Below are 26482 nucleotides of genomic sequence, written 5' to 3' on the forward strand. Positions count from 1 at the left end.
CTGAAATTGAGAGTCGGATGCTCAACTGACTGAGCCACCCAGGCCACCCTGTTTAATTCTTCTTGAGCCTAATGTCACAGTTACTGCTGTTAGAATTTCAGTTTTGGTTTTGCACATTTTCAGATGGAATGGAATCTTTGCACCACTTTCCTTACCAACCATATCATTCTTTTCTTTTCAGTGTCCTTTGAAGTATTAGTTTGCAGCCTTGTTTTACCATTCACAAGCATGTTTATATTAAAATAGGTTTTACTTACTGCCTTTTGTTGGAAATGAGTGGTTGTACCCGCTCCCCACCCCCTCCCCGAATTTAAAGACTGTTCACTAAGACCATCTGCTGCCATGACAAGGAGGGATGACAGATTAGATTTTTTGAAAGGGAAGTGTTTTCCCCTTTCTGCCTCACTTTTCCCATCTCTCTCACTTGTTAACCAAGGGGTAAGTAAATGTTCTTTTCTGTTAGCCTGGGGCTTTAGATTAGATATTGCTTTCATAATTAGAGAGCAAATATGTTGATATTTGGTTTCTATTTCTTGACCCTGATGCTTCTGGGAAGAAAATTACTCAAAAATTAGAGACCAACTCTCTGTAGAACGTGTGGATGGGGGTCCGTAGTTATGAGGAGCCGGTGTTTCTGTGGTGGACCTTCTACCCCTCAGTCCCCTGGTCCTACATCCCTTCCTTATTCCTTCTTGGACCCTAGGAATGTAGCATGTACTGTTTTCTTGGTTGCAAGTTAGCAGTCTTCCCTGCTTAAGAAGTAAACTTCTCCGGGAGCACATCTGCGTAGGAGCTGGTCAAGCTCAGTTTCTGTGGCTGCTTCGGGTAGCGTTTCTCCCAAGGTTGTCTGTGTGGTTGCCAATGAGTTTACTTTGATTGTCACTTTGTGAAGGACCCCTGACTCTCTTCCTGCTGCCTGCTTTCTGTCTGGGGGGGTTATCCTAGTCCTTCATGCTGTATCTGACAACCTCATGACCCTGGAACTAGGTAACAAAACCTGGTAAATTGTGGGAGAATGTATGGGAAGTGTTCACATTTTGTCTTGAGGTTATGAGAACAGGCTTATTAAAATCCTACCCTTCTGAAGAAAGTTTGTTTTTCTGAAGAAAATGAGGAACAGAAAGGGATGGTTTGTGTAAGTTTTATTGGGAGATAGCACCTGCATTGAGACCTTTTTCAAGATACTACTAAAAGAAATGCTTTGTCTTCACAGCTACAGTTTTGCAATTTGGTTAAACGTGTGTGTTTAAGATACAATAGGACAATTATTTTTGGTGTAAGGGTGTGAGTGTGTGTGTGTATACATATATGTATATGTATATGTATATATCCGTGTGTGTATATATACATATATATGTGTGTATACATATATGTATATATGTATACACACACCCCTACAGATGACTCATATGTATCCAATGCTCCTAAATTCTCAAAGGGAACATTAATTGAGCAAGTCACTTAATATTTTAATTGAAAATTAATTAAATTGAAACTTTGATTGTAGATCCCCAAACTTATTTTCCCCTTTTCCAAACTGATCTTTTCATGCTCAAATTTCATAATTTATAAGGCCTTCTATATCAAGTAGTCCACACAGGCCGGGTACTTAAGCTTTCCCGGCATCCTCTACAAATACCTTTAATTTGTAGAGTTGTTGTAAGACAATAAGTAAAGATGTTTGTGAAGCAGACATAATGAAAGCTTACATATTAGGTTTCTTTCCTAATACATTTGAATAATGTAAATGGCCTTTTTTGCATAATGTACAGAAAGTAATGTTAAAAGTGAAAAAACTCTAATAAAAGTGACTTTATTAGAGTTAGGGGTGCCTGGGTGGCTCAGTCAGTTGAGTGTCCAGCTCTTGATTTCAGCTCAGGTCATGATCTCACGGTTCTTGTGGGATGGAGCCCTGTGTTGAGCTCTGCACTGACAGCTCAGAACCTGCTTGGGATTCTTTTTCACTCTCTTTTTGCCCCTCTCCCACTTAAAATAAATACATAGACATTTAAAAGAAAGTAATTGCGAAAAGTTAAATCTTTTGGTACTTCTTCATCTACAATCTATTCGTATAAAATTAAGAAAGACTAGGATAATATTTTCTCCACCCCTCCCCCCGCCCGCCAAAGAAAAACATTGGACCCTGATTTGAATATACATTCTTAGACAAAACACTGTATCTTGGTTGGTTTTTCTCTGTTGAAAACGGTCCTAACAGTGTTTGTTATTTTCCATTTGGAAGTGCCTTGTTTTTGAGCATCTTTTTACTTAATTTTTAATGCATATATGCTTTCTTTCAAGTAAGGGGTGTGTGTGTGTGTGTGTGTGTGTGTGTGTGTGTGTATCTGATAATAGGGGGCTGCACCTCAGTTTCCTTTCGAATTGCCAGTGCTTAATAAATTGTCAAACGTTTTATGTTCTGAATGTTTTCTTATGATTTATTAACTGGAATACATTTAAATGTCTTACATGAGCAAAGAAACTAATTGAACATTGGTGTTATCGATGGCATCCCACTAGCCAATCCAAAACAATTACATGATGGTATCACTAAAATGATGGTGTTGGGGGTAGATATTTGAGTCAGTTTTGTTTGCTGCTCTAACCCTCCCAGTGCTTAGAATAGTTCCTGTCATGTTGTAGGTATTGGATGCTAATTGTTGAGTGAATGAAGATGGCGGAAGGGTTTTTGGTTTAGTAGTTAGACATAGTGCCCACTAGTGCCTCAGTGTTACTTAATTCTGATTAAGAGCATGTCACCGTCACTTGTCCCATGACTTATTTTGTAATTGGAAGTTCATACCTCTTAAAATTCCCTTCCCCTATTTTGCCCATCCCCCCACACTCCTTCCCGAGGACAACGACCAGTTCTCTGTATTTGAGTCTGTTTCTGTGTTGTTCAGTTGTTTTGCTTTTTAGATTCCACGTGTAAGTGAAGCCATACAGGATTTGGCTTTCTGTGTCTTATTTCACTTAGCATAATACTCTCTGGGTCCATCCCTGTTGTCTCAAATGGCAAGATTTCCTTCTTTTTTATTGCTGAGTAATATCTCGTTGTGTGTACACGCCTTCTGTGTCCATCTGTCTATCAGTGGACACTTAGGTTGCTTCTGTATCTCGGCTGTTGCAGATAATACTGCAATGGACGTAGGGGTGCATATATATTTTTGAATTAGTGTTTTTGTTTTCTTTGGGTAACCTGCAAGTGGAATTGCTGGACTGTATGGTACTTCTATTTTTAATTCTTTGAGGAAACTCCATGATATTTTCCAGAGTGGGCGCACCAATATTTATTCCCACCAGTAGTCACAAGGGTTCCCTTTTCTCCACATCCTCACCAACACTTGTGATTACTTTTTTTTTTCTTTGATACTAGCCAATCTGACAGGTGTGAGGTGATCTCTCATTGTTATAGTTTAAATAAGAAAAGACAGAAAGCATTTCACTTGTTTCCATGTCTTGCCTTGTAAGTGGGGACATTTCACAGATTTCACAGGCCTATTAGAAAGGTTTCAGGAAATGTTAAATGTGAAATTATTTTGGTAAATGTGAAATGCTGTGTACATACGTGGACACATTCCTGCTATGCAGTTTCTTATTCAGAATGTGAGCCAAAACATATAGGGAACCCTCTTCGTTTGGCTGTTTACACTTTATAGAAAACCAATAGCATTTTTTTTTCTTTGGGAGGGGGTAGGTTTGTTTTCTCTACCTATAAATAAACATATTTTATTAGAGTTAGGACCTCAAATTGGTAAGTTTTGAGTGTAATTTAAGAATAGTAGAAAGTTAAGGCAACTTCATTAGCTTTTTTGTTTTGTGCTTCTTCTTAAGTCTATATATGTTCCATTTCTGCTCTTCTTTTTCCCCACTTCCCCCACCCTTTTAGACTGTACGTAACAAACATCTCTAGAACTCTCATGGGTGGTAGCTTGGGCTCCTGCGATATCCTAAATTGAAATAAGGCTTATCTAGAGTCGGTGGTGAGTCTGTGTCATGAGGCTGGGATGTTGAATAACCAAATAATGATAAAAGAGCTTATCTGAGTAATTTGAGATGCCCAATATGTGGCTCACTTAATTTGGGGCCGGTTAATAAAAGCTTATCTTGCCTGGAGATACTTGAATATCCATAACTATTGAATCAGGACAGGTCACATTTGAGGAGTGTGGGTATAGTTTTCACAAATAGTGTAGCCCTACACAATTACTATCTTGGGTTGTGTTTCCTTATGAGCAATCTCTCATTTCCTCTGGGATTATATGCTAAGCAAATGTAAACAGATATTGCTTCTTTATTGAGTTTTTCTTTCATCTTCCTATGATACCAGTTCCTATTCTTGTCTCAGTTGTTATGAGGTAGTATCCCTCTCTAAATTTAGCCAATGGAAAAGAAAGTTGTCGACGAATCCAGTGCTCTGAAGGTGGCCTTTTCATTTGTTGAAAGCTGCACAGATTCAACTGAGACATTAGGAGACTTATCAAGTGTCTGTCTCCTGGAATCTGTCCAGCTTCTCCTTGCCTGGCCTGAGATAGTATCTTCATCAGCTCATGTTTCCAGTCTTGAGGTGCTCTGTCAAATTGGGAACACAAAATTAAAACTTAGTCTGTGTAGTTCATTTTAGGTAAGCTTTGTAAAGGAGTCCCTTTCTCATTGGGAAAATAATCTGGAATCCTACTGAAATTTGCAGAGACAGGGTGTCTTGACATTTGCTATTTATTATTCCTGTGTGCTAGAAATTGAAGACACATTGTCATGGCTGTGGACTTTCATCACATCTTTGCTTTGCTCAGATGTTGGGAAAAGTCCCACTGCGTTTCCTTCAGTGTTGGGAATGATGTACAGTAAGTAGCAAATAAATAGGGGTTGTGATCCTATGGAATTTGCTGTTTCTATCCCATTATATCCAGCAACATGGATGTTTCCTTTTCTTCTTTTTCCTTTATCAGTTACATGTGTTTCTCTGTGGTTTTTTGTTTTTATTTTGCATTTCTACCGCAAGAAAGTTATTAAAATAAGCAGTAGTGAAATAAGCAGCTTATGACAGTTCATGTTTGTTGTAATGAATATATAACTGACATGTTATTTTCTTACCTCAAAGAGGAAAAAGTAAAACAATAGACATTCTCCCACAGTAGTTGTTTACTGCTTTTATAGTACTCTGATGATGGAATTTGCTTCTATGGCAGTGAAACTTTATTTTGGTAGATGTTCATGTCTATTTCTTGGGACCTCTACAGAATAGCCAGTTTAGGCAAGAATTAGTAGATTCTCCCTTTTGGAATCATGGGGCCTTGATTAGAGAGACGATTCAAATGCTTAACCATGAAATAAATGAATTGAGCACTTGCTACCTGCAAGCACAGTGCTACATATGAGGGGTACGGTGGCAAGACGAACTCAGTACCTTGCACTGGGAACACGCAGTCTGGTATAAGTGACTGCACGGATAGCAGCTCTGGTTCTTTTTTTCTTCCCTTCTCTTAAAACAGGCCTGATGGTGCTAGTGGGCCCAAGTGGAAGGGGTATGCTTTCCCAAGGATGTGACATGTTTGTTGTAAGTCAGCAAGATTTGAGCAGGTAATTCTGGCGGGGGGCGGGGAGTGGCCAGACCACAGGAACAGCATGTGGAGAGATCTTGAGATGGGGTGAGACTCCAGACGTGAGAGGGAGCAGCAGAGCAGCAGACTGTTGCAGTGGGAGTGTGGTGGAGAGAAATGGAGCAGGGGGAAAACGTGAGCCTGGTGTTTGGTGATTCTGCATGAAATGAGAGGTATGCAGGGTTTTCAGGGAACTTAAGGATTCTGGACTTTGTCTTAAGATGGTTGGGAATCCTTTGGATAGTTTTCAACAAAGGAGTGACATGACTATGAAGAGGAAAGTGTCAGAGGGTTAACTGAATTGTCTTGTTTTTTGTTTGTTTTTAGTTTATTTTGAGAGAGGGAGAGCTCATGTGCATGCAAGCGGGAGAGGGGCAGAGAGAGAGGAAGAAGGAGAGAATCCCAGGCAGGCTCTGTACTGTCAGTGTGGAGCCCGATGTGGGGCTCGAACTCACAAACCGTGAGATCATAACCTGAGCCAAAGTTGGGACACTCAACCAACTGAACCACCCAGGCGCCCCAACATTTTACCACTCTGAGTGAAATATGAAAACCTCACTTTCATTTAGGTATCTTATCTTCCCCCACTTTTATTTTTATCTTTTTATATTAAATATAATTTGTTGTCAAATTGGTTTCCATACAACACTCAGTGTAACTTCCCCCACTTTAAATATCATTATCAGATGGTATTATAATTTTTGTTTCAATCATCAAATATAATTTAGCAAGCCATGAGGAAAAAGATGGTCTCTTCTTTGTACCCAGAGTTCTGTTTTCGTCTTGTTTTGTCTTCTTGGTGCCCCAGACCCCTTCTCTTACCATTTCCTTTCGATTTGAAGAACCTTCTTTAGCCAGTATTTGAGGGTGGCTCTGCTAGCAACAAATTCTTTGAGTTTTCCTTTGTCTGAGGCTGTTTCTCTTTCATTACTGGTGAGTTGGTCAACCAGACCCAGAACGCGCAGCTGGCGGGCCTTTCCTTGAAAGAGGCTCTGCCGCTTCTCTGGCTTCTGTGGTTTCTGATGAGAAATCCACTGTTGCTCAAATGGGTGTTCCTCAGTAACGTTCCTGGGTAACGTGTCACTGCTCTCTGACTGCTTTCAAGATTTTTCTTTATCTTTAGTTTTCAGTAGTTTCGTATGATGTGTCTTGGCATGGATTTTTTGGAGTTTATGGTGTTCAGATTTCACTTAGTATGTTGGGCATCCCCACGACCCCCCTGCCCCCAGTTTAGTAATTCACTAAGAGCACTCACAAGACTCGGTGTATATTTGTACTCAAAGCTAGGATCTGTTAAAACAAAGGGATACAAATCAAAATCAACAAAGGGAAAAGGCACATGGAGCAAAGTCTGGAAGAAACCAGGTGCTAACTTCCAAGAGTCTTCAGGGTAAAACCAGATACCTGTTCTTAAAGAAGGGAGAGAAGTCTCAGCATGGGCTTCCTACCCCTAACTGAGAAGCAAGGCGTGAGGCGACTTGAGTTTTGATGCCCACTTTAGACTGAGAAGGTTGGGGGCGGGGGCGCTGTTAGATGAACTTGTACAGCATTCCAAGGATCAAGACCTCCCTCCTTTGCACCGCTGGAGTCCTCAGCCACTCTGCCACTGCATGTCTAGGCACCTCACGGGAAGCTTGCTTCTGGAATAATCCAGGCATTGACATAGTACCTATTGTCCATGTTTTCAGTTGGAGGCCTGTTGGGGTAATAGCTGTACTGGTACAGAAGAAAGTCATGCCAGTTACTTATTCAGATTAACATAGTCCATATCCATAAATTTAGACCAGGAACCAAGTCTCATTTGCTTTTTGGGAAAACTAATAGCATGAACAAAATGAATAGATCAGCTGACTTTGTAGGAAACAAAACTAAGGGAATATAGAACTCCATTTGCTTGGATTTAAGAGAATACTACACCTTTAAACAACATTACTGGGCAAAGCAGCAGTCAAATCATTATTTTTAGTCATTTTTAATTTCTTGGAAATACTGGAATAGGGATGGACAGGGCTAAGAACCAAGCTGCTTATCCATAAGGAAATCTCCCCCCCAGAAGAGGCAGTATGAGAGCAGCTAGGGCACATGGAGGGCATGTCCCAAACCTCCAGTCTTTAACAGTTCTAGAAATTGGAACAGACAGTTGAGAGCAAGAAAGAATACAAGAAAATTTCTTTGAGCTGAAGAAAGACAACTCCCCAGCATGAACTAAGATAGATGAAAAAAGACCTAAACCCTAGACATCCTGGTTGAATTTCCAGTGTCAAAATTCTAAAAATGTTCAAAGGAAGAAACAGGTTATTTGCAGTGTCATAGGCCTCAGACATTTCAACAGGAATACTAGATGCTAGCTGAATAATGAATCCTGTCCTTTCAGTTTCAAGGAAAGGTACTTTCAAGCTATAATGTTGTACCCAGGCAAATCATAGATTTGTGGAGACTAATGAAAGAGGGTTTTAGTTCTGCAAAGATTTAGAAAATTTACTTTACACACCCTGTTTTAATGGTGGGAAAAGTACAAGGAAGAAGATCCATGAGGCCTAAAGAAGAGTGGCCGTGGAGATGACCCAGGAGAGGCCAGGAACCAGGAAAGGAGAAAATGGGTTGACTCTCAAGGCTAGTGACATTTCTCACCCAGTGGTTTGGGGCCTAGTGCTGGACAATTCCTTTCCTTTTCCTGGGGTCTTCTGACCATACCCAGCTCTCCAGTAAAGATGCGTTTATCAGAACACTGAAATGCCACTTGTATGTGGTTTAACATTTGACGATGACCTTAAAGTTGTCCTGATCACAGCTATCGAACAGAATGGAGATACAGTAAACCTTGACAATGTAAAAATAGGACTGTGATGGTAGTGGAAGGGAAGAGAGAGAGTACATGGGCTAAATAACCTTTTTCACTATGGGGAGTCAGATGGCAACAAGGTGAGGTTGATTTGTCTGCTTCTAGTTACACTTACAGGGACGCCTGGGTAGCTCAGTCCGTTCAGTGTCGGACTCTTATTTTGGCTCAGTTCATGATCTCATGGTTTGTGAGATTGAGCCTGCATTGATCTGTTGGGATTCTCTCTGCCCCTCCCCTGCTTGTGGGTACACACACTCTCTCAAAATAAATAAACAAACAAAAGAGGTTACCCTTTCATAGTAGTTATATTATTGTCCCCAGCTTCTCAAACAAAACTCCTGGAAAGGGGATCTGGATGGGAAAGGGAAAGAGATACCTGTTTATACCTTTATATATACTTTAATGTTCTTCCATGTGCAGGCATTTTAGTAAAATCATGCAGCAGCTACTTCTAGGGCCAAAAAAATAAGGTTTTTTCCCTGTCAAAATTCTTAATTATATGTGTTTACTTTCTACCACCTCTCAAGTTTAGTGGGTCAGAGGCCTTTTCTGCCATGGACTGTAAGCACATGCATTGTGTCCCTTACTGGAAGAAAGTATTTTAGCCCAGGAGATGCTGAAGAGGAAGGATTATCCAAATTCTGTTTCCAACACTTTTACGTTCAGGAATGTACAGGGTTTTCTAGTAGCCTGCTGGGCCTGTGTTTCCTAACATACCAAATGGTCAATGGCAGGAAGGTTCTTATTGGTTATCCAGTCTATCCTTTCTGAAGAGGAAACACTTTCAGACATGAGATAATCTAGACTGTTTCTTCTAGAAATTGGACTCTGTAGTATCTTCCTTAACCTACCTCATTTTTTTTTTTTAGGGTTTATTTATTTTGAGAGAGCGAGGCAGCGCGGGTGTGGGAGGGACAGAGAATCCGCACTGTCAGCACAGAGCCTGATGTGGGGCTCAAACTCACAAACCGTGAGATCATGACCTGAGCCAAGATCAAGAGTTGGATGCATAACCGACTGAGCCACCCAGTCACCCCTTAATTTACCACATTATTGCCATGTAGAACTTGGAAATTCCTCTAGCTGGCTGTCCTGGCTTGCAGGGGTGGCTGTAGTCCAACTTGAAGCAGCTGTTTAGAATCTGCATGACAATATCACATCATGAGCAGATTATTAGGTCATTCTTTTCCCTTGTTCTTTTCAGGTTAAATTAGGACTTTCTGACTCTGACAAAGGCTGACTCCTCACATTCTGTGGCCATTTTCCCTGTCCTTACATTTGATTAAAGCCACAGCAGTTAGGTCTAAGAGAAAAACAGCTTCTATAAAAGGGAATTTTTAAGCATGCCTTTGAAGTATAATTACTGTTGAAGTCAAACTTGTTTTCTAATCTCCCTTGCTAATTGGAGATGGGAAGTCTGATGACCTGTGGAGTTGCAGGGCTCATTCCAGTCTTAGATAACACTGAATTTGGTCCATGTGTGGTTCGAGTTGGCAGCTTCAGTTCTGACCAGTGATGAAGTGGAAACAAGTTGACAGTCCAGAGAATTTCTCCTTTCCAACCCACATTTTTCAGTTTTTAGACCATGGTCCTGGTTAGAGAAGACTCACAGGAAGATCCAGTAGTGGCAATGAGAGAAGAGCATTCAGCCTGTGGTCTTGAGACTGGTTAAAGGCTGAGAAGTAGAAAAGCCTAATGCTTTAATGATGATGACTAGACACTTTAACCAGCAAGTCTCACTTTGCTATTAAGACCTAGGAAACATTTGATGTATTAAATTCAAGATGAAGAATAATTATAAAAGACAGAGCCCAATGGAATAAATGTTGTTAAATAATACTCTATGGTGAAGTTTTATAGCTCTCATTCAAAAATTAAACATTTATCTTCCAATCCTTGCAGGTATACAACACCCTAGTTACTTTTAAACCTAATATAAAACTTTTTTGGGGTGGGGTTGGGAGAGAGAGTGCACGCACACATGCACATCCATGGGAGAAGGGCAAAGGGACGGGGGGAGAGAGAATCTTAGGCTTCACGCCCAGTGTGGAGCCCAATGCCAGGCTTGATTTCATGACTGGGAGATCATGACCTGAGCCGAAACCAAGAGTTGGACACTTAACTGACTGAGCCACCCTGGCGCCCTGTTTAAACTTAATCCTAATGTTGAAAGTGACTTTCTTGATTAGCTCTAGGTATTATTTATATGGGTAAATGACCTCTTTAGCTAGACGTTTCTGAAAGATGGTATATATATCATGTTTTTGTAAGTTATTACATTTTGAATACAAATGGAAGTTTAAATACTGAGTATCACAATGTTCTGGGGCTGTATGTTTATATAAATATAACAAACATGTATATTAAACCTGTATAACAAATATGCATATATATTATATATGTTAAGCGTATGTAATAAATATGTATATATATTAGCCTATCACACAAACACATGTTTATAAACATGAATATGTGTTAACATGTAACAAACATGTAATATTGACATATAGCAAGTAAATATATGTATACTATGTGTATGGGTACATATACCATGGTTACTGATTTGAAAATGTTTCATTTGTCATCATAGGTTGAATGAACTAGCACTGTGGGAAAGATTCAAATTAACCTGGTAGGTTTTTCTACCTATAATTTGAAGAATGAGGGTCTTGGGGACTACAACTAACTTGCCCTGAATAAACAATCACCAGGAATACCAATCAGGGAGGGGTGTCTACTTCTGCAGCCCTTCTCCTTGTAGGAATACACTGGCAAATGCATACTGCTTGAATCCTCTTTACTTTGCGTGTGTCTGGGAAAGAACTTAAGAACACCTGTTTCAAAGAAGCAGCAGGACTTCCTAGTCCCGTGTGCTCATTCATCAGGCCATGGAGAGTTGTGGAGAAATTAATGCTTTTCAAGTTTACCCAATAAACCTAGAGGATCAGATAAGCTGCAAGCCATATGTACCTACCCCAGGGGGCTTGCTCAGGTTGGGGCCGAGTCAGCAGTGCCTGCTTAATGTGAACTTAAGGCCCTTCGGAAACCTTGTATTTCAGTCTGGTCAGAGTTGATGAGAGAACCAGTAAAATACTATCTTTACCCAGGTTCCTGAGTCCCTTTAAGTTTAGTGTAGACATGGGAGTGCATCTACATGTAAGCGTTCTATAGGCTCTCGCCTGTAGGTATGGACAAATATAATCTGATCACCTGGGAAATTTATAGCTGAGGCGATGGTTCGTGAAAATAGAGTGGTGGTGTTTGGGTTTAGGTCAAAATGCTGCGGTCTGGATAAAATTTCCTGCCACCATAAGGGAGAATAGCAAGGTTTAGAAGAGGAGTGTCTCCTATCCATTCACTGATCATAGACCACTCTGTCACTGGTGTTTGTGAAGGGCCATGCATGGGATTCCTCTGATTGTTTGGCTTAGTATTGAGGCCTGTCCACCTGTTGTATGAAGAAGGAATAAAAACAGAGGATTGAAAGTTTATCTCCCCTTTCCCCCTTTCCCTTACTTTGCAGGACTCTGTGGTTAAAAAACACCATTATTTAAGAGTCAGAGACATGACCTTAGCAGCCCGTGGTTTTGAAGAAACCATAATTGTTAGAATGTGGCATTTGGGACATATGCTTCCTCTGAGATAGTCTTTGGATACAGAAGTGAGCGCCGTTGACCTACCCTGATCAAATCGTTGAATGTTCAAGGTTTAGTACTTTGCCTCTGAGTTGAAAGACTGAGTCTGTAAAGTTGTCTAGATAAGAAGACGTAATGCAGAAAGCATGCTCATCATTTTGACAAGACATGTTAAAATGCCCGAGAATTGGGAAGAGTAAAAGGGCAGATTTCTGCACTCTTCCTTTCTAGCTTCTAGAACATTTCCCCTCTGGGTTTAGAGAATGATTTTGCTACAACTTGCTTTAACTTTTCAGCACTTTTCTTAAAAAAAAAAAAAAAAAAAAAAAAAAAATTGCTTCAGTGTGTGAATGCATGCCACAAGCTTTTGTCCGGTGCTTGCCCTGTTTGTTACCGTACCACAAACACACCTAAACGTGGGAACCCTGCAAAAGCAAGATGCTACATGATTTGCTCCATTTGAGAACTAGCATGTGGCAGGATGGAGACTGGAATTCTGGTATCTAGATTCTTAGTCCGGGGTCCTTTTAGTCTTTTACTGATCTTTATTATAATATGTTATGAAAAATTACAGTATGGAGGTACACTGTTGGCCATCATTGTTATATCACATCATGTGACATACCCTTATGATGCAGTTCTAATTCTGTGTGTTCTCCAGAGTGAGTATTGTTAAACTGGTATGTCTGTTACCCTGTGGGTTGGCAAATTGTGGCCCTGTCTGGCCTTCAACCTGTTTTTGTATGGCCCAGGAGATAAAAAGCGGCTCACATTTTTAAATGGTTGGAAAAAATAAAAATTCATGACCTATAATTTTTGTGAAATTCAACTCTCTGTATATATAAATAAAGTTATATCAGTGCATAGTCCCATTCATTCATTTACGTGTTGCCTGTGGCTGCTATATAATGCTATGATGGTGGAATTAAGAAGTTGCAGGGGCGCCTGGGTGGCGCAGTCGGTTAAGCGTCCGACTTCAGCCAGGTCATGATCTCGTGGTCCGTGAGTTCGAGCCCCGCATCAGGCTCTGGGCTGATGGCTCAGAGCCTGGAGTCTGTTTCCGATTCTGTGTCTCCCTCTCTCTCTGCCCCTCCCCTGTTCATGCTCTGTCTCTCTCTGTCCCAAAAATAAATAAATGTTGAAGAAGTTGCAATGGAGACTATATGGCCAGCAAAACCTAAAATATTTACTAGTTGGCCCTTTGTAGAAAACATTGGCCAACGCCTGTATGAGCCTGTTGCCATGATCCCTGAGTTTCACTGGTATTGAATACAGCCATCTAGCCCTTCATTTTATTCCCTTTACCAAGGTCTTACCAAAGATCTCTAAAATTCCCCAATGACACATAGCCTGCAGTCACTAAGGTGGTCAGCTCTCTAAACCTAAACCTCTAGGACATAAATGCCTTTACAGAAACATAAAACATTTGCTAATATCTTCAAATAGTTTTTTAGGCTCCCTTATTGTTACAGAGTCACCTAGGCAATTACTTTGACTTCTCCCCATGGGGGCCACACCATTACTACTACACTGGTCTTTTACTCCAGCCTCTGCCTTCTGAGCATATTTATTGCCTTCTAATATACAGATAATGGAGGCCAATATTGCATTCTCTGTATCCTCACTAGCTTTGCCTTCTAGTTGCATAGGAAGAAATAACTCTCCCTTTTCTAAGGCTGTTCCCTCTACCTTACCTCTCTGTCACATTCCTTCTGATCTCCAGGACCTCAGTTCAGTGCATTCCCCCTTTCTGAAGACTCTTGTTTTCTCTACTTGTTCTGTTCTCATTCTATCAGTATGTAGGTCTCCCTTATCCTAAGAACTATCCTCCCGTGAGTTTCATGCTCTGCAAACCTACAACCCTATTTCTCTTATTTTTATAGCCTGATCTCTCTAGGAAGAGTTGTTTCTTCTTCCTCATCTTACATCTGCTTGACCTATTAAAACAGGTTTCCGTTCTAGCTCCTCTGTTGAATCTGCTCTCTTCGGTGGTCCAGTTGTCCAGCCAGTTGCCATTTCTTAGTCATCATCCCATAGTAACTTCTGCGTCCATGTTGCAACCCTTCATTATCTTTAGTGTTTTTGGGCTCTGCTCATCCCTGAACTCTGCAGCCTTTCCCACTCTTTGTTACTGAGTCTCCCTTTATCCACTTGTAAATGTTCCTGAAGTCACTTCTCTTTTCCTTGTGTACCTTCTTCTTGGGTGATTTTATTCATGCCTGTGGCTTCATGTAACACCTACTTGTTGATGTGCCCCGAATCTTTTTTTCTCTAGCTGCTTTCCTGAACTCTCCATCCCTTAGTGGACACCAGCACATAGGTATGTCCTATAACCATCTCAAATTCAGCTGCTGTTTTCCTTTCATTTAAGCATGCTTATGTTCCCTGTCTTAGTGGATGGCATCAGTGTTTTAGAAACCATGGCATTAGCTTTGGCCGCCTCCTTTTCTCCACTCCCTGTATTCATTGGGTCACCAGACATCTCCTCTTTAGCTCAGATGTGGCTTATTTAAAATATTTGCATCAAATGTTCTGCTGATACTTTAGTTTGATCCCTTGTGATGACTCGCCAACTCTGCTGTGAAACCTCCTAACTGGTCTTCCAGTCATTGCTCCCTGCCCGAATTGTCCACCATCTGTATGGCCATTTGTGCCGTCTTCATAACATACATATCTGACCAGGCCTTTCTCCTCCTCAGTCAAAACACAAATTGGATATTAAAGCGCATCCTCCTAATGACAGTGCGGAAGCTGCTGCCACCCATCCTCCAGCCCTAGCTCTTCTCCTGCGTCCCCGTGCTTCAGTCCTAACAACACGCACCCTTCCTTGACCGCGCGCTGCTTCTTGCTTCCGTGGCTTCACATAAGTTATTTCTGTCTGGAATGGGAATGGCCTCGGACCCTGTAGGATAACCTCCTCAACCTTCAAGGGCCGTGTTAAACATAATCTCTCCTGGTGAAGGCTTTGGACTCCCTTGGAAAGTTAACCATGGTCTTCACTTTGTGAGTGTACTTCACGGTGCCTTTTTTCCACTTACTGTATCACATCATATGCATATCTTACTTGCCTGCCTTCTACACTAGCTGGTCTTCAGAAATTGGAGTGGGAAGGAAAGGAGGGCAATAATCATATTTTATTCATCTCCGTATCTGCAGCATCTGGTACTTTATAGTCCCATGGTGGGTGCCTGCTCAAATGAATAGAGAAATGAATTTTAAAAAGCAGGTGGGAGCATCAGGGCCAGATTTCTGAGAACGACTGTGGAGCAGGGAAATAACTATGTGCTGTGTGTGTCTTTGAAAGATATTTGCGTCACTACTCGAGACTGACCTTTAATGTTTTTTGTTTTGTTTTGTTTTGTTTTTATCTCTTGGTAAATTTTGAATGAAGGAATGACTCTGGCTGTGCTCTATAAATGTAGGGTGTCTGCATAATGCTAGAGCATGCCGCTTTATTTTTGGCTCACGGGGTACACAGGGTCTTGCCTGTGAAGATTTAAATGATAGTTGACCAGTTTCTCAGGGAAGATCCTGGGTTAGGGAATGATGGAGAATATAAATTTGGGTAGCTGAGAAGAGCCACAAGCGAGGAGATACAAAATTATAAGTTATTTAGAAATCAGTTCTGTGAATTTTAATACAACAGATCTAAAATTTGCTTTTAACGAGTTTTCATCAGACTTATTAAAAGCTGAAGAAGTAAAACACAGGGGCTTCTTTAGACTGATTTCTTAACATGTGATCCTTCTGTCTTTCAAAGCAATGGTCCTGGATCACCTGCTTTGTGTGAGAGATAGATAAGAGAACGTGGCAAATTAGACCGAGCCAGCCTCTGCAGGCTGCAGTTTTGCCTTTGACAGTCTTATTCGTCAATGAGAAAGGAGAAAGAAGATGGAAGTAGGGAAGATCAGGGCTTATTTTCTAGAATAACTTCCCCCTATATCTTAGTCTTTTCACGCTACTATGAAACAATATCCCACAGAGGAGGTGGGCAGCACTTTACTGCTCACAGTTCTGGAGGCTGGATGTCTGAGACCAGGTGCCAGCATGCGCAGGCATGGGGGGCCCTCTGCCAGGTTGCAGATTTCTTGTGCTCTCACGTTGTGGAAGGGGCTCAGGAGCTTTTTGGAGCCTCTTTTATAAGGCACTGCTCCAGTTCATGAGGGTTCTGTTCTCATGACTTAAGCCCCACCTATAATGCCTTCATATTTGGGGGTTAGCACTTCAGCATGTATTTTGGGGGACACAAACATTCAGACCATGGTACCTGGATTAGAAATGTAGCTGTACTGTTAGAAGCTACTAGAAAGAGTAAGAGCACTGCCCTCCAGGACTTCCTCAGCCAACTCAGATGCTGCACTATTGGAGGTAGCATTTATAGAAATTCTACTAAACCCTCTTTTAGCTGTTTTATGAACAGTTTCCTTTTTTTTTTTAATTTTTTAAATGTTTATTTATTTTTGAGAGAGAGACAGAATGCGAGTGGGTTAGGGGCAGAGAGAGAGGGAGACACAGAATCCGAAGCGGGCTCCAGGTTCTGAGCTGTCAGCACAGAGCCCGACGCGGGGCTCGAACTCATGAACTGTGAGATCATGACCTGAGCCGAAGCCAGATGCTCAACCGACTGAGCCACCCAGGCGCCCCAACAGTTCCTTTGATTGTAAGAGATGGTAGCATTTCAAGAATTTGAGTAAGCTTTGTCACCTTCTTGTAAGGCTTCCTGCCAACTAGTGTCCTTGGCACGACCCTTCACTTTAACATTGCAACCTAGCATGGCAGGACCTAGCTCACCCTAGGCAGGGACTCCTGTTAAATCTTGATGTGTCAATCACCTGATCATAGGCCCTAGTCATTAGTAATATAAAGTCATTTAGGTGGAAACCAGAAGAGTCACACACACACAGTTCAACAACTTAGTGGCTATTAGGAAGTATTAATGAGTTGTGCTCCTACAGGTATATTTCTTCATTGAGCCTTTATCCAGCTGGGCTGAAATGTCTAAACTAACTTTTGTCTTCAAAGATACTGTGTATATTAAGTTATAGTTAATAAAGTTTAAGAAATTGGGCAAAACCATTTAGATGTTAAGGTAGGAATGGTAAAATGGTTTGAAATAAGGAAATGTTAGTAAACACACCAAGATTTTGACCACATTGCACTTTGATTTTATACTGTGTGCCAGACATTGTGTTCAGTACTGAACTGGCTATCCCTGTGGTGAGAAGAAAATGTGAAAATAATTGTTTCTAGAAGATGTCCTAGCACTGCTTTATTTTTGAACTCGTTTAGCTTCATGGAGTTACCGATCTTTTGAGGATGATCACTGAGCTTCTCATTAGATCAGTTACTCTTTTTCCTTTCGTGTGAATTACTGCTTTCTTAAGTTTGATTTTGATTATATGCAGAGACCTACATGTTCAACAAAAATTTGAATATTTGCTATATTTGCTATGAATCTAGGCAAGGCATAGAAGGAATGTCATTGGGGCTGGAAACGTATTTGTTAATAATTCTCAGTTTGGAGAATAAAGAAATTTAGATTCTTAAACCTATCCCATCATCTGTCCTTTGTGATTTTTCTTGTTATTGTCATCACTGGAACATTTATCCAATTAAGTTTTTTCTGGGGTGAGGGGGGGTTGTTATACTTAATGATTTCCAAAAAATGGCTTCAGAGGCGCCTGGGTGTCTCAGTTGGTTGAATGTTTGGATGTCAATTTCAGCTCATGTCATAATCTCAGGGTTGTGGGATCAAGCCCTGCATTGGGCTCTGTGTTGAGTGTGCAGCCTGCTTAAGATTCTCTCTCCCTTTGCCCCTCTCCCCTGCTCGTGTGAGTTCTGCCTTTCTCTTAAAAACAAAAACACAAAACAAAAATAGCTTCACAGATCTGTAATTTACTTTTTCAGTCTGGCAACTTTGAAGATGTACCGAAAATAATTGACCATTTTTGTTTTTTGTAGAAAGATGAGGGTTCATTCCATACCTTAGTACCTAATCACATTTATTTCCATAGAAGATGCTTGTTAGATCAGGGAGGCAACATAGAAGGTTTTGCAGTACAGGTGTGTTAGCAAGGAAGTTCAGAAACACTAGAGGTGGGTAGGAGGGCATGGCAGTGGGGAAGGGTCCTGTGAGATGATCCAGAGTGCCTTCTAGATCCTGTGTGCCATGAAAAGCCACCGTAGTACTAGTATCCGACTAACACAGCTTTGGTCATGACGTTCAGCGTGGGCTTGCCAGCGACGGTGATGGCGGCTACAGGTTGTTTGAGGAGTAGATGACATTCATCTGGTGCGAGGTGGTGAGCATCCTGGTCAAGGAAATTGCAGTAGGACTACAGAGAGCATGTGGGAAGGAGTGTCCTGGGAGGCTGTCCAAATTAAGGTATTTAGGAAGGAAAACCTTCAGCATGTCCTGGTGTTTGGGCCCAGTTCCGTTATATCTAGGGCTTGGAATAGAACAAGCAGATACATAGTCCAAGCCTCATCCCAAGTTTGAGAAGCCCTCTACTTACTGGTAGTACTTTGCAGTAGAGTGTAAGGAAACATAACTGTTGTTCAGAACTTTGTTTCCCATTTTCTTCTTTAGCAATGCCATCTTACTCCTTTTTTAGGGTCATTTCAGTCATCCCTGAGCCTCTCAAAAAACATCCTCATATGAAAAATCCATTAAATTAATTGACTGAAAAAAGATAAAATTGCCCTTTAGAAGGTTGTTTTGTTTTATTCACTATAGAAATGCTTTCTGGGGCACCTGGCTGGCTCAGTTGGTAGAGCATGTGACTCTTGATCTTGGAGTTGTGAGTTCAAGCCCTACGTTGGGGAGTAGAATTTTACTCACAAAGTATTAGCAAAAAAATAAAAATGCTTCCTAGAATTCTTCAGCTACATAGTGAAGAATAAGTAGGATGTGATGGCTTCCTGTCCTTTCCCCTCTCCTCCTCCGCCACAGCCTTGGGTACTAGTCTAATGTTGTTGTTTTGTTAGCTTGCCCCACGATAATTCTCCTCCCTCTTCTTAAAAGCCTCCATGCCAAAGGACAATGTAGACCATTCTTTCTTGCAATAGATGCTAATTGTGTTCTTAGTCAGGATCTTGCTGTCATTGCCACAATCACTGTACCATTGTGCTGGGAGGCTGGGTCACAGTAGTTATTGTGCAGAGTAGTGAATGCTGTTTACTTGGGATGCATTGTCGCCTGCATCTGTGGGTGAGAACACGCAGTTACTGTAATTTGCCTGGCAAGTGATCAGACATCATCTGTTAAGCAAGTTAGCAGTCACAAAGAGCTATTGATCTTTTTTTTTTTTTAATACAGAATTTTAATGAGAAACTTTGAGTCCTAGAGATTAAAGGTGCAGGAGTGGCTACCTTGGGTGTGTTGCATACCAAGCCCTACTTTGCAGTGTATTTGGGAATCAGGTTTGTGTGTCTAGAAGTTACAGGACGGGGAATGGCAGCCTTGTGGGTTTCTGCTCTGGCTGAGCTTGAGCACAGAGCTCACCCTTAATTACAGGTTGGGTAAGTGAGGTGACTGCCGTCAGTCAGGAGTGACGCTGTGCTGCAGGGTCCCCTTCTGGACACTGGTGAATTCTGAAAAGTGTGATCCTTGTGCAGGCGGCTGCTTTCCTCTTTCACTTGCAGGAAGAAGAGCTGTTTTGCATGTAATTGTTGGAATGGGGTGGTACTTACCTCGACGACTCTTGCTGAAATAAGAGGAAACACTTTGCTCTTTGAAATAACCTTAGTGATATTTTGCAGGGCTCTTAAGTATCCCCATTTTGGAGCAGATTATTTTCTTGACTCCCACACCCCATCGTTTCTGTCCCTTCAACTGCACTGCCCAGTTTGAAGTGCTCCTCAGCCATCCGCTGGCTCATTAGTGGTGCTCATTAAGAGTGGTGGGGGGTGGGGGGGGGGCGCCTGGGTAGATCAGTCATTGAGCGTCAGACTTCATGATCTCACGGTTCCTGAGTTGGAGCCCCATGTCAGGCTCTGTGCTGACAGCTCAGAGCCTGGAGCCTGCTTCGGATTCTTTGTCTCCCTCTCTCTCTGCCCCTTCCCTGCTTGCTCGCTCGCGCGCTCTCTCTCTCTCTCTCTCAAAAATAAACATTAAAAAAACATTAAAAAAAAAAGAGTGATCTGGGGATGCGAGTCAGGCAGTCCTTTTCCTACTTGCTGCTTCAGGTTTGGTGAGATTTCCAGCAAATACAGTCCAACTAACTGCTTTATGTGAAGTTTAACCTCCTCTGTATTTCTTATCTGTTCCCTCCTGCCCTGCTTATTATTATGAGTCCATGTCTAAGTGATTGCTTTTTAGAAGAATGGATTTTGCTTAGCAAAGTAATCTGTATGCCTTGAAGGAAGACTATGTGATGTTTGGTGTGACTTACTCAAGTTTTTACAGTTTTGAGGTCTTTTGCATGATCCCAAGAACTCAGAAATAGCAGGGGTTGGCATTTTGGGCCGAGGGAGATACGTTAATTCTGTCAGGTGAAGCAGTGTACGAAGAATTAGATCATTTGCCCGTTGTAGGTAAAATTCCTTGTTGTTCCTTAAAGTACTAAATTAATAGTATATATAATCCTACCTTTAAATGTTACATAAGTAATACATGTTCAATACAAAAAATTTGGAAAATGTTTTTTATTAAAAAAAATCCAACAAGTTGCCAGTTCATCTCTACACCTTCCATCAAAAATAGCTGTCATTAAATTTTGTATCCTTCTCCTGCAATTTTGTATTGTTTTTCCACAATCCTTGGTTTGGATGCAGGGCTGTTAAGAAATGCAGCAGTTCCTTTAAGTTTGTGTCCTGTAAGCCAAGAACAGGTTTCCTTATTTTTTGATCAACATTTTCCATATTAAATGGGTTGAAAATGAACCTTAGGAAAAAATATGGGACTGTGTATAGGTAACAGTAACATTCCCCACAGTTTTTAAGCTTGAGCTTTTTTGGACACTGAACATTTATATTATTACAAAACACTTAAATCCTTGTGCAGAAATAGGAAATAGAAAGCATTTCTAATGTAGAAATTCAAAACAGGTTTTCATTATTACACAGATATATTGGCTTTAATCAAGCTGATTCCTAGTTCTTAAATGAAGGTATCAGTAGGACTCTAATTCACAAATTGCCTGTTTTTAAATATTTTCACCTTCGATATATGGAAGTCATTTAAGTTATCCTTATGAAAAGTTGCTTTGTCTTTTCATTTTTTTTTTAACCTCTCCCCTTTCTCCTTCTGACAAATAAGCACCTGCTTCCGGATAGCTAACTGCTGCTGTTTATTTTCTGCTTCTGTGACAGCTAGCCGATGGCGGAGTCTCTTCTCTTCAAATGTCTCCCTGGCTTTTCCTTATAGTCCTGTTGCAAGACTCAGCCCTTATAGCAATGGCATTAATACTCCCAGCTTCTCTAAAACCTCAAATAAAGCAATACTAACACCTGAAAGAACAGGTAATATTTCAACTTCTTGATCAGCTGCTTGCTTTATCATTCAGTCACCAAAAACAGCTCACCTGTCCTCTCTTACTGAAAAGTTGAGGGTGATCTTGTGACACAGATTGTGTGCTGCACACTTACTTTGGGCACCAAGAAGGCTAGCCTTCCTTTGTGCTTGAGCACCATTGGTGTGCTCCCAAGTGTGTGCAACAGGCAGTTTTCCTGGTTAGCAAAACTATATGTATATGGCTACATTTCCAAATGCCTAGTGTGCCTTTAAAATTAAATGTCGAACACAACTCAAGTGTTTTTATTATGACTCAGGAATGTAAACCTTGTATGTCTTAATTTTTAAAATTTTATTTTTTCTGGTAGCTTTTTATTAAGCCAGGGCTCCACAGGAAAAAAAAAAAATAGCCACAGTAGCTTCTTATGAGATGAAATTCTCGCCATTTCCTTATTTGTCTCAGCATTGGTGTGATTCCATTCCTACAGTTTTTCTCCCTTTGGGGCCTTTCTTCCTTCGTTCTTTTACCCAAGCCATTGCTTTTTTACTTTTGTGGGTGACTTCCCATCTCCTGGGGGTACTGTACCCTCTGTTATTGAGATTTTATATATGCTTCTGTGTATACATGTGAGCCTTTTACATGTGATGGATGTTCTTATTCATTCATAGCTCTATTTGTACCTGTTTGAAAAACAGACCAGATTATAGTTTAATCTTAAAATTTATAATCCGTTACTACTAGAGAGAAGCATATCTGATTATTAATCAAAAGTGAACATGGAACTAAGTATTCTTCTATAATGTCTTCAGATATATACTTACCCAATGGGATGCAGATTTCAGCACTAGTGATATATATACATTTTGATGTGGTAAAACCATAATTCAATCTGCCCTCTTAACAGTTTTTTTGGTGTATACTGCAGAGTGATTTTTTTTAATTGTGAAAATTGAACCTGAAAAAATATATGTGAATCATGAACATGTGAAGGACGTGCATATTGTCTTGCCATTGAATGGTTACGTGTTGGTCACCCTTCAGTGGCATTATGAAAATAGGAAGAAAATTGCTGACTTGATACAGGAATTGCAAAGCATTATGTAAATATCAGTTCTTCAGACCAAATGATAAACCTGTTTCCTTTGTTTTTCAGGTTACACATCCAGGGGCTCCCCTCTCAGTCCCCAGTCCTCTATAGACAGTGAGCTGAGTACTTCAGAATTGGAAGATGATTCTATCTCCATGGGATATAAGTTACAGGATCTCACTGATGTCCAGATCATGGCTCGTCTCCAAGAAGAAAGTATGTTCTCTTTAAAGTAGGAAACTTCTTAAATTAGAGTCTTCTACTTGAAATGTGAGGGGATAGGGAGGCTTAGGCATTTCTCCCAAGGTAATGGGTAAACATTAGATTCTTTTTCTCATGCCTACCCTACCTTGTAGATGGGCCAGTTAATGCCCCCTCAGGCTTTCATGGGCATCATAAGTTGTTAGGACATACTCTGGTCAAAATACATGAATATAAAGACATCACTGGTACAGTTACTATGGAAACCATTTGTCGGCTTCTTAAAAAACAAACAAACATGCAATTCCCATAGACCCCAGCAAGTTGCAGTCTTGGGCACCTGTCCTAGAACAGTGGAAATTTTTGTTCACATAAAAACTTATACATGAATGTTTGTAGCAGCTTTATTTGTAACAGCCCCAAACTGGAATGAACTCAGATGTCCTTCAAGAGGTGAATGGTTAATCAGGCTTCAGTGCTCCCATACCAGAGAGTACTACTCAGCAGTAAGAGGGAGTGGACTGTTGATGCAGGCAGCATCTTGGATGAATCTCCCAGGAATTCTTCTGAGTGAAAAAAGATCTCAAGAGATTTCATTCTGTGTAATTCCATTTATATAACATTTTGGAGTGAGAAAATTTTACAATTGATGAGGGTTAGAGACAGGGTGTGGGATCTCAGGAAGGAGGGGGATGTGGTTATAAAAGGGCAACACAAGGGATTTTCGTGTTTTGTGGATTTTTGGAACTGTTTAGTATTTTGACACTGGTGGTGAATATTTGATCATACAGGTGATAACATTGTACGGAACCTAATACTTCCATATATATGAGTAAAACTGAAAATATCTAAACAAGTTGGGTTTGTATCACAATATCCTGGTTATCATATTGTTTTATAATCTTGCAAAATGCTACCATTGGGGGACACTGGGCAAAGTGCACAAGGGATCTCTCGGTGTTCTTTCTTAGAACTGCGTGTGAGTCTATAGTTGTCTTAATATAAACTCAATTAAAATCCATTGACAAGCTTCTCAGGATAAATATAAACATAGAAGAGATCATTAGGGATGGGACAATGTATCAGTGGCTCTGCAGGAAAGTTAACAAATCTAGGAGTGAACTACCGCAAGGTATTAAAGGCACAGTAAGATGTAGATCACAGAACTGGGCTAGGCTTGGTTTGGAGTTTTATCTTTTCAGGTCAACATAAGTAGAAACAGCCAAGTATCATTTCATTCAAGCACAACAACTTCCTGTTTTCAAAATTAGTCAAGGCTACTATGAGAAACATGGTAATGCTTATGGAGAGTTTGATGAGATCCATTCAGAGGGAGAAAGTGATTGTTTTATGTTGTTATTTAGAAATAGTAAAATAACAGTAACGCTTTATGAAAATATATGACTAGACAATTAATGTGAGTTTCAGAAGTTAGTCAGGGAGAGACTACTTTAAAAAAAATTGTGGTATTGACCGTGAGATGAAAGGAATAACTAGAAACTTCCAGTTTGACTATTTTTAGTTGGTTTTCATTTAGGATAACCCAAAACTATTGAAGAGTTGAAGTGTCTGTGTGCTTTGAAAAAGATAATATTAGTAACAAATAGAACAGAGAGGTGACCTCCTTAGAAAATATTTGTACCCCAGGTTTTGAACTTTGCTTTGACTTTGAAAGCTGGGGTGGGGAGCAGGAGGAATACCCCCTGGACAGAGATTGGATTATTTGAATTGTCTAACTTATAACATACTGTTTGTAATGATGATGAAGAGCTTTTCCTGAGTATCTCTCCAGATTGCTTAAGGGATCATTTGGGGAAATTGACAGACACTGATTGATGAACTGTAGCAGTGTATTTCTTCTTCATTGGAATTGGGGCAATTTTTTTGCACAACAGGACAGTCTAATCTTAGACATCTGTTTGGTAGGTAAATGTATCTGTTTTCTTGGGACGTAACAAACTATGAACAAGATAGTGGCCTTCATTTGAATTATTTGACAGAAATTTTCTTCTGATGCTTAACTGCAACTTAATTTTTGCTGGATTGAGATGTCTCATGAGGTGATACTATTTCTTGTTCTGTCATAGGTCTCAGGCAAGATTATGCGTCCACTTCAGCATCTGTGTCCAGACATAGTTCCAGTGTGTCACTGAATTCAGGAAAAAAAGGGACATGTAGTGACCAAGAATATGATCGATTCAGTCTGGAGGACGAGGAAGAATTTGACCATTTGCCACCACCTCAGCCTCGTCTTCCAAGGTGTTCGCCTTTCCAAAGAGGAATTCCCCATTCACAGACTTTCTCCAGCATTCGGGATTGTAGGAGGAGCCCCAGTTCCCAGTATTTTCCTTCAAATAATTACCAGCAGCAACAGTATTATTCACCTCAAGCCCAAACTCCAGATCAGCAACCAAATAGGACCAATGGAGGTAGGTTATATGTGTCCTTTGGTATTTAGTGTGCTTTGATCTATCATATAGGGCCAAGAAATGGTTTTAATGTCAGTATAAATAATTGCTAAATGTTTCCCAGATTTATTAAGTGTATCTTCAAGAACTTACCAGTATGGTCTGAGTTGAAATCTAAAATTGACCAGTTTCTGATCACGTGTCCCAGACTGACAGACTTACAGCTTCAGGAAAACCACCACGATGTGGCCAGCACAGGATGAGTCATGCATACGGGGCATCTTTATGTGGTTGCTAGTTCAGAGGCTGGACGGGCAGGTGGTGCTGGCTGAGTTCACAGTGGAGCTCCGTGGAGCCCATCGCACTGAGCGGTGTCTCCTTTCCTCTCCCGCCACCTCAGTCCCGCACTGCCTGCTCCTGTCTGCGGTAATGGATGGGAAGCACGGATGGTGATGCTTGTGCACATCCCGATTTAGGACAAGTTTGGATGTGTCTTTCCCTCTGACATCTAGAAGTAAGATCTGTGTACCAGGAGGGATACGGAGGCTGATACTTGGCGTGGTAACAGGAAGTTGATCGGCCCCAGCGTCACTGTCAACGTGGTGGGTCAGAGTATGTGTCATTCTCTTGTGTGTTTTTTCCTTTCTCCATATTCACTGTTAGTCTTACTTCCCCAATCCAGGAGGTACGGTCCTTGACCTCCAACAGACTAGGGAGAACAATCACGTAATATTCTAAGCCTGCTATGATTTTGTACCAATGACCGGTCAGATTTCACATGCAAATCCTGTATAATATGGAGAAATAAACCGTATTTATAACTACAGCTCTTAATTATTACATAGCACCATTTCTCAAAACTGGGCCCAGGAGTGGTGAAGCAGCTTACTTAAAAGGACTGCAGGGCCAAATACAAATTGTATTCATGATCACCTGTTACCATGTTTTTTGTTTTTACCTTCTCTTCTTCTGTACTTGTATCATTCGTGCTAATTGAGAGATCCTTTGAAACTATTGAACATTTCAGTCATAATTTCTCTTCTAGTATTTCTAGATATCAACTTTAAAAGGAAAAAAGTGGCAGCTAAGGCATGTCGTAGTAACTAATTTATCAATGCTCATAATGCCAGAAAAGCGGTGTATTCCATGTGCGTCTTGAAAGTCTGCCTCGCTTTGAAATCGAGGAAAAGGACGCCTCGAGCTGTTGCTCTGATGGTTGTCAGGTGTCTTAAAACATCGTATCCTAGTTGCCCA

General features: G+C 40.8%; 1 protein-coding gene across 3 annotated transcripts in view; it reads left to right on the forward strand.

Moving 5' to 3' along the window:
• SLAIN1 (SLAIN motif family member 1) overlaps positions 1–26482 on the forward strand; it is a 62418-nt gene that overhangs the window by 22015 nt on the left and 13921 nt on the right. For 2 of the 3 annotated variants that reach the window (XM_045479997.1, XM_045480013.1), the window contains exons 3-5: positions 21390–21539; positions 22686–22835; positions 24908–25249. In XM_045479997.1, the coding sequence (XP_045335953.1) occupies positions 21390–21539; positions 22686–22835; positions 24908–25249 (642 nt within the window). The remainder of the gene's footprint in view (positions 1–21389; positions 21540–22685; positions 22836–24907; positions 25250–26482) is intronic. The other variant, XM_045480006.1, reaches the window with a different exon arrangement.

The sequence above is a fragment of the Leopardus geoffroyi genome, chromosome A1, assembly GCF_018350155.1.
Source record: "Leopardus geoffroyi isolate Oge1 chromosome A1, O.geoffroyi_Oge1_pat1.0, whole genome shotgun sequence".
Taxonomy (NCBI): Eukaryota; Metazoa; Chordata; class Mammalia; order Carnivora; family Felidae; genus Leopardus; species Leopardus geoffroyi.